This window comes from Empidonax traillii, unplaced genomic scaffold (genome assembly GCF_003031625.1).
Source record: "Empidonax traillii isolate 1590-97213 ecotype Southwest subspecies unplaced genomic scaffold, ASM303162v1 scaffold848:size342660, whole genome shotgun sequence".
In the NCBI taxonomy this organism is placed as follows: domain Eukaryota; kingdom Metazoa; phylum Chordata; class Aves; order Passeriformes; family Tyrannidae; genus Empidonax; species Empidonax traillii.
The window spans coordinates 295215-308015 of NW_020956041.1; the positions used below are offsets into that span (position 1 = coordinate 295215).

Sequence of the window (12801 nt, forward strand, 5' to 3'; positions counted from 1 at the left end):
TTGTGCAGCGGCTTCCTTCAGGCCCCACTGAGCTGGCTGTCACCAATCCGTGTAACTCCAAGGTAGGATTGCATTGCCTTGCGCAGCGAGTGACACAGGAACCATCCAGCTGACATGGAAACCCTCAGGATATTCAGTATATCCCCTTCACTGGTGTCCAAATGGATCTGAATGCCACAGGAATTTTGCTGCCTGCTCTTTGCAAGAGAAGCAGACTTCACCCACCATGCTTTACTGGAGAGAATTTATACTTTTATAGCAGAGAATTTGTATAGCGCTCCCTACTTATGCCCCTTTAGCTAGAGTCCGCCCCTGGATAGGTGGTGAATGTAAAGGATCATGGGTGCATTTAATCCTTTGTTACACCTCACTGTTCCCAGGTGCGCTCCTTTGATGGGTCTAAGTAACTCCAGCCTGGGAGCTTACATCCTACAAACCCAGAGGTCTTCTCTCCCCAGGTCACCTCTTCAACAAGAGGTGCATCCTTAAGTATCCAAATTTGCAACTCTTCCTGGACAAACTGACAGCTTTATGCTAAGGGTTAGGGTTTTTTCCCCAAGGGGCTCTGCCAATTTGGATATAATTTAGCTTCCATTTACAATGTTCTGGGTGGTGCAACCTCTCTGTTTCCATGACTTGGTCAATTTTTTTTTTTTTTGGTCCACTACCTTTAAGGTGGGCTTTCCCATGTAAAATGAACAAAAAAACCTGAGCATTAGCAGAATGAACAAGCAGAGAGAGCTTAGCAATTCTATTTATTATCCTTCCCAGGTAGAGCTCTTAAAAAAATTATCCTTCCTGGGTAGGTTCCTTAAGAAATTGTACCAATGAAAGATAAAAGAACTTTAGGCTGACCCTTTTTTGAACTGATTACTTCCTCTAAAGTGTTGTGTGTATTAGTTCTCGTAGTCTTATTTGGTAAGTTTTTGTGGGCTTTCCTAAGTACAAAATACATTTTAACTTCCTGTATTAAGAAGTGCTGTCAAGTCACTTTAATGTAAAAATGTGTTTAAGTCTACTCTGAGCTGTCACACCGTCTAATAAGGTTACTAAAGTGAGTTCCTTTAGTGTAATTTTTAAAGTCACGAGCCTTGTACAATTCTGCCTGCAGAGACAACCAGACAACTTTCACTGATAAATCAGCAGGACTTGCGTTGAAATAAGGGTTTCATTTTCTTATCTAGGACTGAACTGCCACATGATGACAGGAACTGTGCCCTCCCCAAGCCTTGCAGTTCACACTGTCCTGGCTCGCTCACGAGGCCACACTCTGTGTAATTACCAGCCAAACCCCATCAGTAACTGTTCCTGGGAGTGCAGTAACTTGCCTTCAGCATTTTGCTTTTAAGCTCTAGAGTTTTGCTTAGATTTATTCACCCTGACAATGCTGTTTAGTTATGACTTTGTAAAGTTAGGTATTAGCAATGCTGGCAGAGTGGGAAACTTCACAAAGCAACCCCCCTCTTCAAAGGTCTGCACAGAACTTTGGAATTGGTGGTTGATGTTATTCAGCAGAAACACATGGTGTGGTGGTGTTTAAACAGTTCCCACTTCTCTGGGGTTTTATCTGGACTTAAGGTCAAAAACTCAGTGCGAGCTCTCCAGCATCTTAGCCCGGGTTACCGCAAATGCTCATCTCGACTGTCTTCAATGCTAATCCCTGGGCACGATTAAACACATTTTGTGTATCTGTCCAGAGAAAATAAATTGGAATAGGTGCTCAGATTGCAAGCAATTGCAAGAGCAGGTACTAACAGACATTCTATGATAAAGCTCATCACTTTACCAACAAATGCATTTTAACTGCTCAGCTCTCCTGGAATAGGGTACAAGATATAACAAGATAGCAGCCAAAAAAATCTCATACCTGGAGAGATCAATGTAGAGAGATTCCTGCATCATTCCTACTCAACAGTTTGGGGCTGTAGTTTTGCTCAGGGGTTTTAATTGCTGCGCCACTGCCATTTCTGAAAACTGTGATTTTTCTAAACAAAAATTGTTTAGTGATGTTCAGGGAGGGTTTCACAATGCACCTTTGACTCTGCACTTCGAGCGATACTCCTGCACATTGTGATCCGAGTATCTCATTTTCATCTGGTCTAAAATTAGTTCTCCCTCTTAGAAGTCTCTTTGAGTCTGTATTCTCTAGCTAACTTGCAAACTGAAATGAATGTATAATAGTAACTAAAAGGAAAACTGTGACTATTTCATGTTCCATTTGATTTGCTTATCAGTTACAATGTTACAAGAACAAATTGTCAAAATTATTCAAAACCCCCACAAAGAAAACTGAGTCATAACTACAGCATACCAAAAAATCACGTTAATTTAACCACTACACACGCATTAAAAAAAAAATTATATATATATATATAAATAAATTTAAAAAAAAAAAATTCCAAAAAAACCCACCCTAACTGTGAATACTTCGATCCATGCTCTGTGGTAAAAGCCAAGTGGTGACATGTTCATTGCAGCTGCAGACTGTAAACAAACCCTGGACCAACTCATGAGTTCAGTTTGCAGGAGCAGACCTTGCATTTAAGCTGTAGAACTTTTCCTGTCAGTGCTAAGCTGCTACCTTGAAACAAAGTGCTGCCATTCAGTGTGTCTGGTCCTGCTCTGCAGCTATGATATGCACACATCTGGGATTTTTACACTTGGGTTTTTCACAAGTGCCAGAAGAAGCTGGATTGAGGCTTGTGCAAGCACCATCTGCCAGATCTTATCAGAAAAGCTTCCCTCGCTGCCCACAGAAATTAAGGTACTTGAAAGCCCCTGGGAGGTATAAAAGATGCAGGCTGGCACTGCTACTGCCCAGAAACACCTTAGCTGAGAATGGGGATCCTACAGCTTGTGCTAATCTTCACGTGCTTGAATTCCAGACTCCTCAAGGGACTGCACTCCTGCTGCTTCCTTGAAGGACAAGAGGAGCGGACAGACCTGACTCCTAGGAAGACTCCGATTTGCAGGTCAGTGACCCTCATTGGAGGGGAAACACTGAACACCAGTGCCTTTACTCCTCAATCTCGTTCTGCCTTGACGTACACATTTTGAAAAGCAGTATCCTTGGAAACATAACATAATCAGCTGGGGCTAAACATTCAGCTCCCATAAATAGGCCTAGCACTAGTGGCTTTGAGGTTGCATCATCTGCACCAGCAACATAGTTGAGTCCTCTAAGTCTTTCAAATGGCATAGAATAAGATTTTTAACAGTAAAGGTTTGAAGCGGTATCATGGGGGGTGCACTGTCTTTTCAGGAGAATAAATGTCAATGCATCAAAAGGTTGATTATCTCTCTTTAGAATGTGCAAGGAAGATTCTAAAATTACATTTATTTTAAGCAATAGAAGGAAAATAAGTTGTTGCATTATGACATGCACAAAAACCACTGCTCAAGGGAAGTGATAAATTTGTGACTGTGTAATATCCTGTTTGTGAGTCGTATCCTTTTGTTGTTAAAAAAAAAAAAAAAGGAAAGAGAAATAGATGATAGTGGGATCTCTCTCAGAGAAAGAATTCCATTTTTGAATTTGACTTTACTTTTGCCAGTAAGCCTCTTTGCACTGTGCTGCCTACATGCAGCAGCAGCATTGTTAACCTTGCATGAAATACGCAGCCTTTAGTTTAAAAAATGTTCCTCTTGCTTTGATTCCTTCTTGCAAACCACAGTAATCAGCTGAATGGCCTCATCTCACTGATGGGAGCTGGTGATGCCATGCTCAAAAATGGGACTGAGTCTTGTCACTTAATGGGATAACAAGTGGTTGAAGTCATGTATTTAGAATGCTTCTCTGTATGTGAAGATTTCAACAATTCCTAAATTGCACTTATTCCCCAGGATTTTAACAAATTGTTCTCAACTCTCCCACAGAAACAGTCTCCATTTTTTCCAGACTAAACCCACAGTAGCCATTTCTCAGAGCATCCCTCCAACTTCTGCACGAATTCCCTTCTCCTTGTGAGGAGTCCTCAAACTCTCCACAGGGTCTGAGCATGAATAAGTTCAGGAGGGAAAGGCAATGCTGATATACAGAGTTGTATCCCTTAAGCATGAGGGAACTTTACTTCACCTTTTGCAATTACTGACTTAGGAATCAGTTCTGCCTGCTGTAATCTTGAGGAAATGTAAAACTTATTGCCTGGTACTCACAGAATTGATTATCCCCTTAAGTGCTTGGAATCCTCCAGTGACAGGGAAGACCTGCTCTTTCACATCAGCAATTCTTTCCAGCTGTGGAGAGAAAACACATGCAAACACATGAATCATCTGGCAAACTAAATCCATCACACCGATTTTCACCCTGAAATTTAAAGGGATGTCTAAAAGCAACCCTCATCAACTCTGCAAAGAGAAGGATACTTGAGAGCTCTCTCACAGCTAACTCTGAGTTTTCTAAACAGGAGGACTTACTAGTGTGACTGCAGCTAACAAAATGGTGGGTAGCCATGGTGGCAAACATCACACTGAGGAAGCTTTTCAGGGCCTGTATCTTGGCACTGATTTCATAACTCTGTCCAGAATTACCTTCCCTGTTTGTTCTGCCTTCCACTAAAAAGCCTTCCTCTGTGCCTTTTGTAGGAAGAGCCTTTCCTTCGGTTCTCTATTTAAGTCACTGATGGAACAGAGGTAGCTACAGCCTTCACTGAGACACAGCAACTCTGAAAGAGCTTTCAGTCAATGAAGGACATGGATCCTGCATTCTTTTCTTTATCCCAAGGCTGTTAAACGCTGCTTGAACCTTGTCTACATCTCCTCTGTTCATGCAACCAGCACCCTGACCCGACTGCCATCCCAAACAGAGGGGTTTGCCTGCACCCTCTCTGCTACCAGCTCCCAGCTAGCAAGGGGATTTCCGAGGGGTCTCCTTGGCAGTGAGCGAGACACCCACCCTTTCTATTTATGTCTGCATACACAATTGAGTGTGCTTCCTGAGCCAGAGAAGACATTATACTGCCTAATGTAAGTAAAATTAATTTCCCTACTAAGCATGAACTGTGTGCAACCCTGGGATGAGGTACGCTAAAGTATTAATGTTCGTATTCTTACCTGTTCTTGTTCAAAATCCTGGACACCAACACAGTAAACTCTCGCTCCCAGGTCTCTGGATTTCCTTGCCTGTCCCACAACAGAACAGAGGAATAAGCATTTTTTCATTCAACAGGCAGCACCCAAACTGGAGAATATGACATACATTTCCAGCTCGTGCTCACCTCTTTCTCTGCATACAAGGGAATCTGACCATCCAGCTTGCCATCTGTCAGTGCAATGATGATACTAGAGAACCTCGAGGCTCCTTGCTTCTCAATTTGCACATTGGCCTGAAAACAAAAAAAAGTCATCCAGCTTAAAATTGCACCAGAACTTCTAACCAGAATGCATCTTCTAAGCATTGAATACAGCAACTGAAATAAAACTCAGCCTCATCCTCAAACCCATCTCTCTAGACAGTCCTTTGCCTCCCTTGAACTCCCTACCAGCTGGGAAACCCCTCACTGGCAACTCCTTTCCAGTTGCCAGTGAGCCCCATCTCAAAAGCGCTGGGGTCGCTAACCCATCAATCCTTGCCTACACTCACTTCTTCCAGGACAGATCTCTTCTGATCCACTGTTAAGGTTTATGTTGCTACCTGCCAGATTTCAAATGCAGTCAGCAGGTTCCACGATACAAAAAGAACGGCTTAAAACTATTTATTTTTTTTAAACAGCAACAAAACTCTCTTTGCCCAGCTTTTCAGCACACAGATCTCAGTTACAAACATGACTCCACAGGCACAGAGGAAGAAACCATTTGTCTGTAACAGTGAAAGCTTAGATCCTCACCTTCAGGGCCTGGACTTTCAGCAAAACTGCACAGTATACTTTAACTAAAGGAAATATAAGCAGTTGGGAACTCCGTAATTAAGGCTATCCAAAATTAAGAGCATTTGTCTTGCAAACACTGCTCTGTGCAGTAAAGTCTCCCCAGAGAGAGAGCTCTAGAAGATGCCGCAAGCCCCACAGCCCTCCAGAGCTGCGTGTGACTATTTACCATGTCATTGGTATGCTGGGTTAGCTCTGAGATTCACGACACAGGCCCACACTTTGCTGGGAAGGAGCAAGTCAGAGAAATTCCATATGGCAAATTTCTGTGATGGCTAATCTTCTGCCTGGGATTTGCACAGTGTCTGGGCAACCATGGGACCACTTAGGCAACCAGAAAGATTTGAGCGTAACAGACTGAGGCATGCGATTAATCCATTTATGTTACAGGTTGTTAACCAAAGGGTGAGAACACAGCATGTGTTGATTGCAAGAAGATGAGAAAAACCTACCTGTTTTAGTCCTTCATGTATATATGTCTCACCTGCTGGTATCACCTCCTCCAGATCCTTAAGACCTTTCTTGATTTTCTCTCTGCAAACAAAAAAAGATAAGAGACTTAGTGTGATCTGAAATGGGGAAAGGGGGTAGTTTGTCGACTGAAAAAAACAGTATTGATCCTAAAGGAGATCTGAAATGGGAAGCTGTAAATGAGAGCCTTTAGCTGAGATCCCACATGGAGGCAGACTGTGTATTTGTGACAGAAGTGTGGCACTGTGGGAACAGGTATTTCAGACCTAACTAACTAACACAATATGCCTTAATGAGTCAAAGAGCTGGAGTTGAGGAAAATGTTCAGATGGAGCAGATATTGCAAAGAGGTGGCAAAGCCTCAGCATTTACATAGCCCAGCAGAAATTCTGTTACAGTAAGTCTATTTTGCTCAGCTAAACCAGCTTTGCTTTCAATCACACTGCAACTGAAGAACAAATCCTCTAAAACAGCAGTTCTATCCAGACTGAAATCTTTCAGGTCAATATGCAGGACTTTATTCGGGTAGAACTCAACTGCAATAATAAAAATTTTCACCCTTCAAAAAATAAATATCAATAGGCAAATGCACCGTTTGCAAGACACCTTTTGTGCCCAAGGGAAAAAAGTAAGACTGAGGATAGTTTTTCATTCTTGGCTCTCACTAATTTTCTGGGTGACCTTTGATAAGGCATCACATTTGCACAGGTCACTATCTGCTCACTTAAATTTAACAGGAGAATATGGTTGCACTGTGACTTCTCAGGGGCACTCGGAACAGATCCATTTGCGCGATGCTCAGTGACTATGGGGATGAGAGTGGAGAAGTTGGTAGCATGACAGGAATTATTTCCAGTGAAATGGGCAGAAGTGGGGGAAAAAAAAAGGCAGAGAGACTTTCCTTGAAAAATCAAATCTGGAGTCTTCAGTCTTCTGTAAGCGCAGTTCCAGTGAAGTCCATGCAAAGTTGTGGTAGGAAAGGACAAGTGAAAACTAAGTTGGGACAAAATTTGGGCTAGAATATAGAGAACACTATGACAAAACTAGGTGAGAAATGGGAACTCAGCAGGGGTGAGGAGATGGAGGGGAGATACATCACAGGATGCATGAAAGCTTTCCTTAGGCCAGACCAAATGAGAAAGAATGCATATGCCACACTGCCTGAATGCCACCCACTCATCATTTGTTCCACGGATGGGCTTCCTCTATCTTTAGCAGCTCTGTTCTAAAGTACAATCCGTAAGCTCCCCATCACAGGATCATAGAATCGGGGAGAGGAGAGGGTAAAAAAGAGAGAGATGTGGCATTGAATGTATGGAAGGGAACAAGTTATGTAAGATAATACAATCTGTTTGATCCAAATATTTTATATTCAGCATCTATAGAAACAACTTGCAAGTGATTATGTATGAACGCAGATTATAAACCACATAGTTGGAGCTTGCCAGAAATGAGTGGCAGCACATCACAGGCGTTAGTGCTCTGCTGCCAAGAAACAAGCAGCAACTCCAGTCCCAGTTTTCTGAAACAGATTTCATTTTGCAAAAATAGCTTTTGTACAATCGGTTCAGTTTTATTTATCTGCAACGTCTTGTGACCCGGTCACACAGAAATCTCTAGTGTTGCCAGGCCTCTGCCTACAAGGGGTTCCAGGAAAATTTTTGGCAGCATAAGCTCTTTTAGCTTCATGTAATCAGTTGCCATCTCTTTCCTCAGGGCACAGCCGCACTAGACAAGACCCAGGCCAGATGTGAACAAGCTCCACGCATGCTGAGTCGGTCAGGTACCAGCGAGTCCTGGTTTGGATGTCAGGCGCCCAGTGTGGGTGCAGGACTTAGGCCCAGCAGCCAGCAGGTGAGGTGGACTCTATTACGCTAAAACTCACCCCTAGCCGGTTTAGAAGGGTGGGCAGGGGAGCTCATGTCTGCCTGCACCATTTTGATAAGGGGACTCTCTGCAGTCAACCAGCCACAGCACTTGGGAACCCAATTCCCGCTGTCCAGTGCTCTCACAACTTCCCTTTCTCTAGTTTCTGTAATTACTTTTGGCAGCCGTAGAAATCCCCAGAGAAGGACTGGTTGTGTAACTCATCTGTACCGAGACAGCAGTCCTGCCCTTGGCTTGGGTGCCTGGACATAGAGCAGCACAGCTCGGGAACAGTAACAAAGGCTGAGGGGCCACTGGCTTCTTAGTGCTAGTTAGACAAGGGAGGGAGGTGGAAAAGGCAAACAGAATCAGCAACTTGCAGCCTGCCTGGGTTTGGGCTGAGCAAGTGCAAATTTAATCTGTCTTCCCCATTCAGCATATGCCCTACAGCCCATCTCTGTGTTTTAGCACAGACACAACAAATTTTTAATAGCTATCCCGTCTCCTCTTTCTCTAAGCTGTGTAACTGCCTCAGACAGCTCTCGCAGCAGCAGCCAGTTAAACACAGCTGTTAACATCCATGCAGTTTCCAGAAGGAGTATTCTTAGCTCCTCTGGGTGGGGTAAGTGTCCTGTATGTCTTCGCCATGTCGCATTCCACCTACTGAAGTGCTGGAATCTTGAGTTATCTCAGTGTGTTGAGTGTACAAGCACTGGCAGCAGATGGTGGCTCTCACTGGGCAGGTATTTATGGTGAGGAAAGAGGCCGTGTGCTGCAAGGCAACAGGCTGATCTCTAACCAGCGAAGACAAACAAATCAGGTACTTGGGGTTTGCTGCTAAGAAGGAAGGACAGTAAACAGGAAAACACCAAGTGGTTAGTGAAACCAAGAGGGAGGGAGGAAGTGTTCTTTGACGGAAAAAGGGACGGCTCTGTCCCTGACGACGTGAGTTGTCGTACTGCTGAAAGGAAACCCCACATATCAGCCTCCTCAGATGTGTCATTTGGAGGACGTTCATGCTTTCTACGCCTCTTAAATACTACAAAGGCTTTGGTTCAATGATAGTAATTACTCTGCTTCAAACTTGAGGCCTCCTGCACAGGCTCCAGATGGAAACCACATCAGCGGCCGACTCTGCTGTACTTCATACACCCCACAGAACACACTCTCTGCAGATGGCTTTATTTTGGCAAGCTGCTTGGACCCATGCGCAGGGGCAGCTCACGTGACCAAGGCTCCAAGCATATCCATGTCCTACACACCCCTGTGAAACCAGGAGCAGCCAGTGTGCCACCAGACTACAGACAAGCACAGGATGGTACGGTTGGTCACCTATCAGGTACTCAAGTGTTCTATCTTCCCCTCTTCATTTACACAACCTTTTTATCTCCAGTAAGAGTTTCACCCAGGCAAAGAAAGCAGGGCTAGTCCTGGCCACTGGCACCAGTCAATGCTGCAGAAGCAGGTTTACAGAAACCAGCACAATTGGCCAAAATTGCACAGGCAATGTTGTGCCAGCTGAATGGTATTTGTGAGTCTATCTGCTTTCCCAAACCACTTGCTTTCCAACACTGAGCCCCAAATGTGAGTGCACCAATCTCTGTTTATCACTTAGTGCACAATTTCCAGCTGAACTTCACGGACGTGTGTGTCCCAAATGGGCTGTAACCACTGTGAGAAGGCTTTTCCATCTGAGTCTTGTTGTTATTCTATGTATTTGTTACAGCACTTCCTGCACTGTGATTAACAGTGACTTCTGTTTCCAGAGTTTGTCACAGAGTATTGTTCAAAGTCACAAAATATTTGGGAATTCAAGGGCTTTGGCACTATGGTGTGGCTTTCTTTACATCCACAGCTTTATTGTGCAGTAAACCCAGCAAGAATTTTTTTTGCAAACAACCAGAAGCCTTAGGCTTTCAAAATAAAAAATACTGCCTTACTTTGATCTAACTGCTAGGAAGGAATTGCGGTTTTCTGACATCTGTGAATTAGCAAGTGAGGGCAAAAAACCACGCCTGCAAGTCCAGAGTGCCCATAACAAACTGAGGCCATAATAGCCCATAAGCACGCACACACCCCCGTGCCCAGAACTGCACTTAGCCTCCTCATCTTCTGTCGGGAACAATGGGAGTCACAGTTTCAGGGATTCTCCTCTGTTGATTTCTTTAATATTTAAAAAGACAGCTGTTCCAACCCTATCTATCCATTCTTGCCTATGTACATATGGTCACAGTTACTAGTCTCCTTCCCATTCTCCTTGTAATTCTTCCTGAACAGGAAGAGTGGCACTTTCTTTCCTCTGGCACACTCACAAAAGCATCAGCCAACCTTGCACTACAGCCAAGTCCCCCAAGGGAACCCACTAGAACTCCAGAGGTTCTTTCTGTGCTTTAAACGAGGCTTACAAGAAAAACACGGCTCTATCCGTGGCTCCAAGCATGCCACAGACAGGCAATGAAAAAGGCACTTGTGCTCCTGTGGCAGGGTTCCAGCATCCTGCCCAGCATCCCAAGTGGTCTGTGTGCTATCAGTGCTGGCTCTTGTGCTTGATAAGGAACAGGCCACTAACAGGCCTATTGTAATGGAGAGAAAGGACCTCATTGACTTCAGCAGGCCTCAGAACAGGCTCAAGTGTCCTCTTCTGACCCTTCTCAAGCCATCTGGAAGTGGCTGTTCTCAAGTCAGACCACTTTTGAAATGCTAAAACAGGAGGGGCTTAGAATTGGATTTTTAGGCATCTCAGATGTCAGCTACATTTCTGTAAGCGTGACTCCTGTCTGTTGCCAATGACAGGTCTTCCAGGAAGTCTTGTACTTGCTGTTATGTATTATTTAAAACAATCAAAATAGGTTCTGGACAGAAGAGAGAGGTCGTGCTGGTTTTGACATGGCTGAGAGAACACTGAAGGACTCTTGACAGCCATGCCACTGTCCACCGCCGAAAGCACTCATTCCACAAGATCATTTCCCAGTTCGTGTGATTCCAGTAATTATTTTTGCAACTTTCTCTTCTCTACCTGGTTTCCTCCTTCTGTCTCCCCCCACCCATCATCCTTGAGCCATCCTAGCTGCTAATCCTTACTGGCTTTAGAAATCAGAGCAAGCAGCCTTGAATTCCAATGCCTTTGAAACCATCGACTGTAAGAAGAGTTCAGGCACACAGGTACATCATCACGGTGCCGGGAAGACTTCCCACCCTTCAAGTGGCACCAACTTCACTGTATAAACTAGATTCTGAAGTCCTGATTAGGAAATACAAACCAGAATACCTACCTTATGTGAGATTACAGAAAACATTTATTTACTTTAGGGCTCTTCCTAGAGATGAAAAAAATCCTGAAAACTTATCTACAGACATGGCTTTACAACAGTAAACCCAAGAACCATTCTCCTGCTAGGCCAAGGGAGATGAAGAATCACGCAGAGATGAAAACACTACTGGTGGTTGTTCTGCAAAGCAGTGGCAGAGTTAACATCAAGGATTTGTTTCCCATCATTCCACTCCTTCCTTTTTTTAAAAGGCTATCGACTGATTTGGTCACCAAATTAAATCAGCTCTGCATGGAGGCTTCACAACTAGCCACCACTTAGAGGTATTAGTTGCTGTTCCATATCTGTTACTGCTCCTCTGGTTCAGTGAGAGCCCTTGGGGTGATGGAGGGGGAATTTAAAAGCAGTGCACTAACCTGTCTCCAGTGAGCGGCATAATGACGTGGGCCTGGGTGGAAAACACGATAAACGATAATCTCATCTTGGGGCTTTAGAAAAGGGAAAGAGGGAAAAAAATATGTATTTCAGAGAAATATACAGCTGCACAGCATTTCATTCACTTGTTCAGGCTTCATTCGCATCATCTTTACCCTCCAGCTTCCTCGGAACATACTTTTGAACTACAAACCCAAAATGAGAGGAATTAAAAGATTTCTGCCCATCTTTTCCTTACCCAGATGCTTTGAGAACAAAGTAGCAGAATTGCTACTCTCTCTTACTTAACTAGAGTCCAGGATATGGAACTAGAACTCCCAGGATATGATCTCCCCCCACACAGAAGGTAACGCACATCCTTTGGTATTGTTGTTGTCGCTGGTGTAACACAAAGCCAGGGACGTAGACGCAGAGTTCCCCCTGCTCTGGGGATTACCCACAGACACCCTTCCTCTTTTCTTCCAGGCTGACACACTGTTAATTTCCAACTGTGCACTTTGGTCATCGAATCACCCCAGTCACAGAACCAGCGCCTGATGACTGCCTCAGCCCCAAGAAAGCTGCAAGTACACTCTTCCTGAGTAAGTCTGGTTTTGTTTTGGTGACAGAGCTGTGAGACCGGCGACCAACTTCCCTTAAAATATCCAAGGAGGTATCACAGTAAAATGCAATATTGTATGAATTGATTTTATCGAGGAATTTAATCTTTTTTTAAGAAGCTAACCTGTCTCTTTGAACAAGGTTACAGGGAATCATGCAATTAGCAGTGGGAAATGCTTAAGAACTGCCTGATGCTCTGGAAGCCCAAGACAGGAACTTTACTAAGGTCATTTGTAACATCTCTCCTACCTGCTTTTAATTTTTATTCACTACACTTCCAATACATTCAGTAACTT

At 43.9% G+C, this 12801-nt stretch overlaps 2 protein-coding genes across 6 annotated transcripts in view; one reads left to right on the forward strand and one right to left on the reverse strand.

Moving 5' to 3' along the window:
- ANTXR2 (ANTXR cell adhesion molecule 2) overlaps positions 1-12801 on the reverse strand; it is a 76609-nt gene that overhangs the window by 61422 nt on the left and 2386 nt on the right. For all 5 annotated transcript variants that reach the window (XM_027902198.1, XM_027902196.1, XM_027902197.1 and 2 more), the window contains exons 3-7: positions 11887-11958; positions 6317-6398; positions 5217-5324; positions 5053-5121; positions 4156-4236 (exon numbers count right to left, since the gene is read on the reverse strand). In XM_027902198.1, coding sequence (XP_027757999.1) covers positions 4156-4236; positions 5053-5121; positions 5217-5324; positions 6317-6398; positions 11887-11958 — 412 coding nt within the window. The remainder of the gene's footprint in view (positions 1-4155; positions 4237-5052; positions 5122-5216; positions 5325-6316; positions 6399-11886; positions 11959-12801) is intronic.
- PRDM8 (PR/SET domain 8) overlaps positions 6545-12801 on the forward strand; it is a 34063-nt gene continuing 27806 nt past the window's right edge. Inside the window, exon 1 of the mRNA XM_027902178.1 lies at positions 6545-6555. The gene's annotated coding sequence lies outside the window, so the exon portion shown is untranslated. The remainder of the gene's footprint in view (positions 6556-12801) is intronic.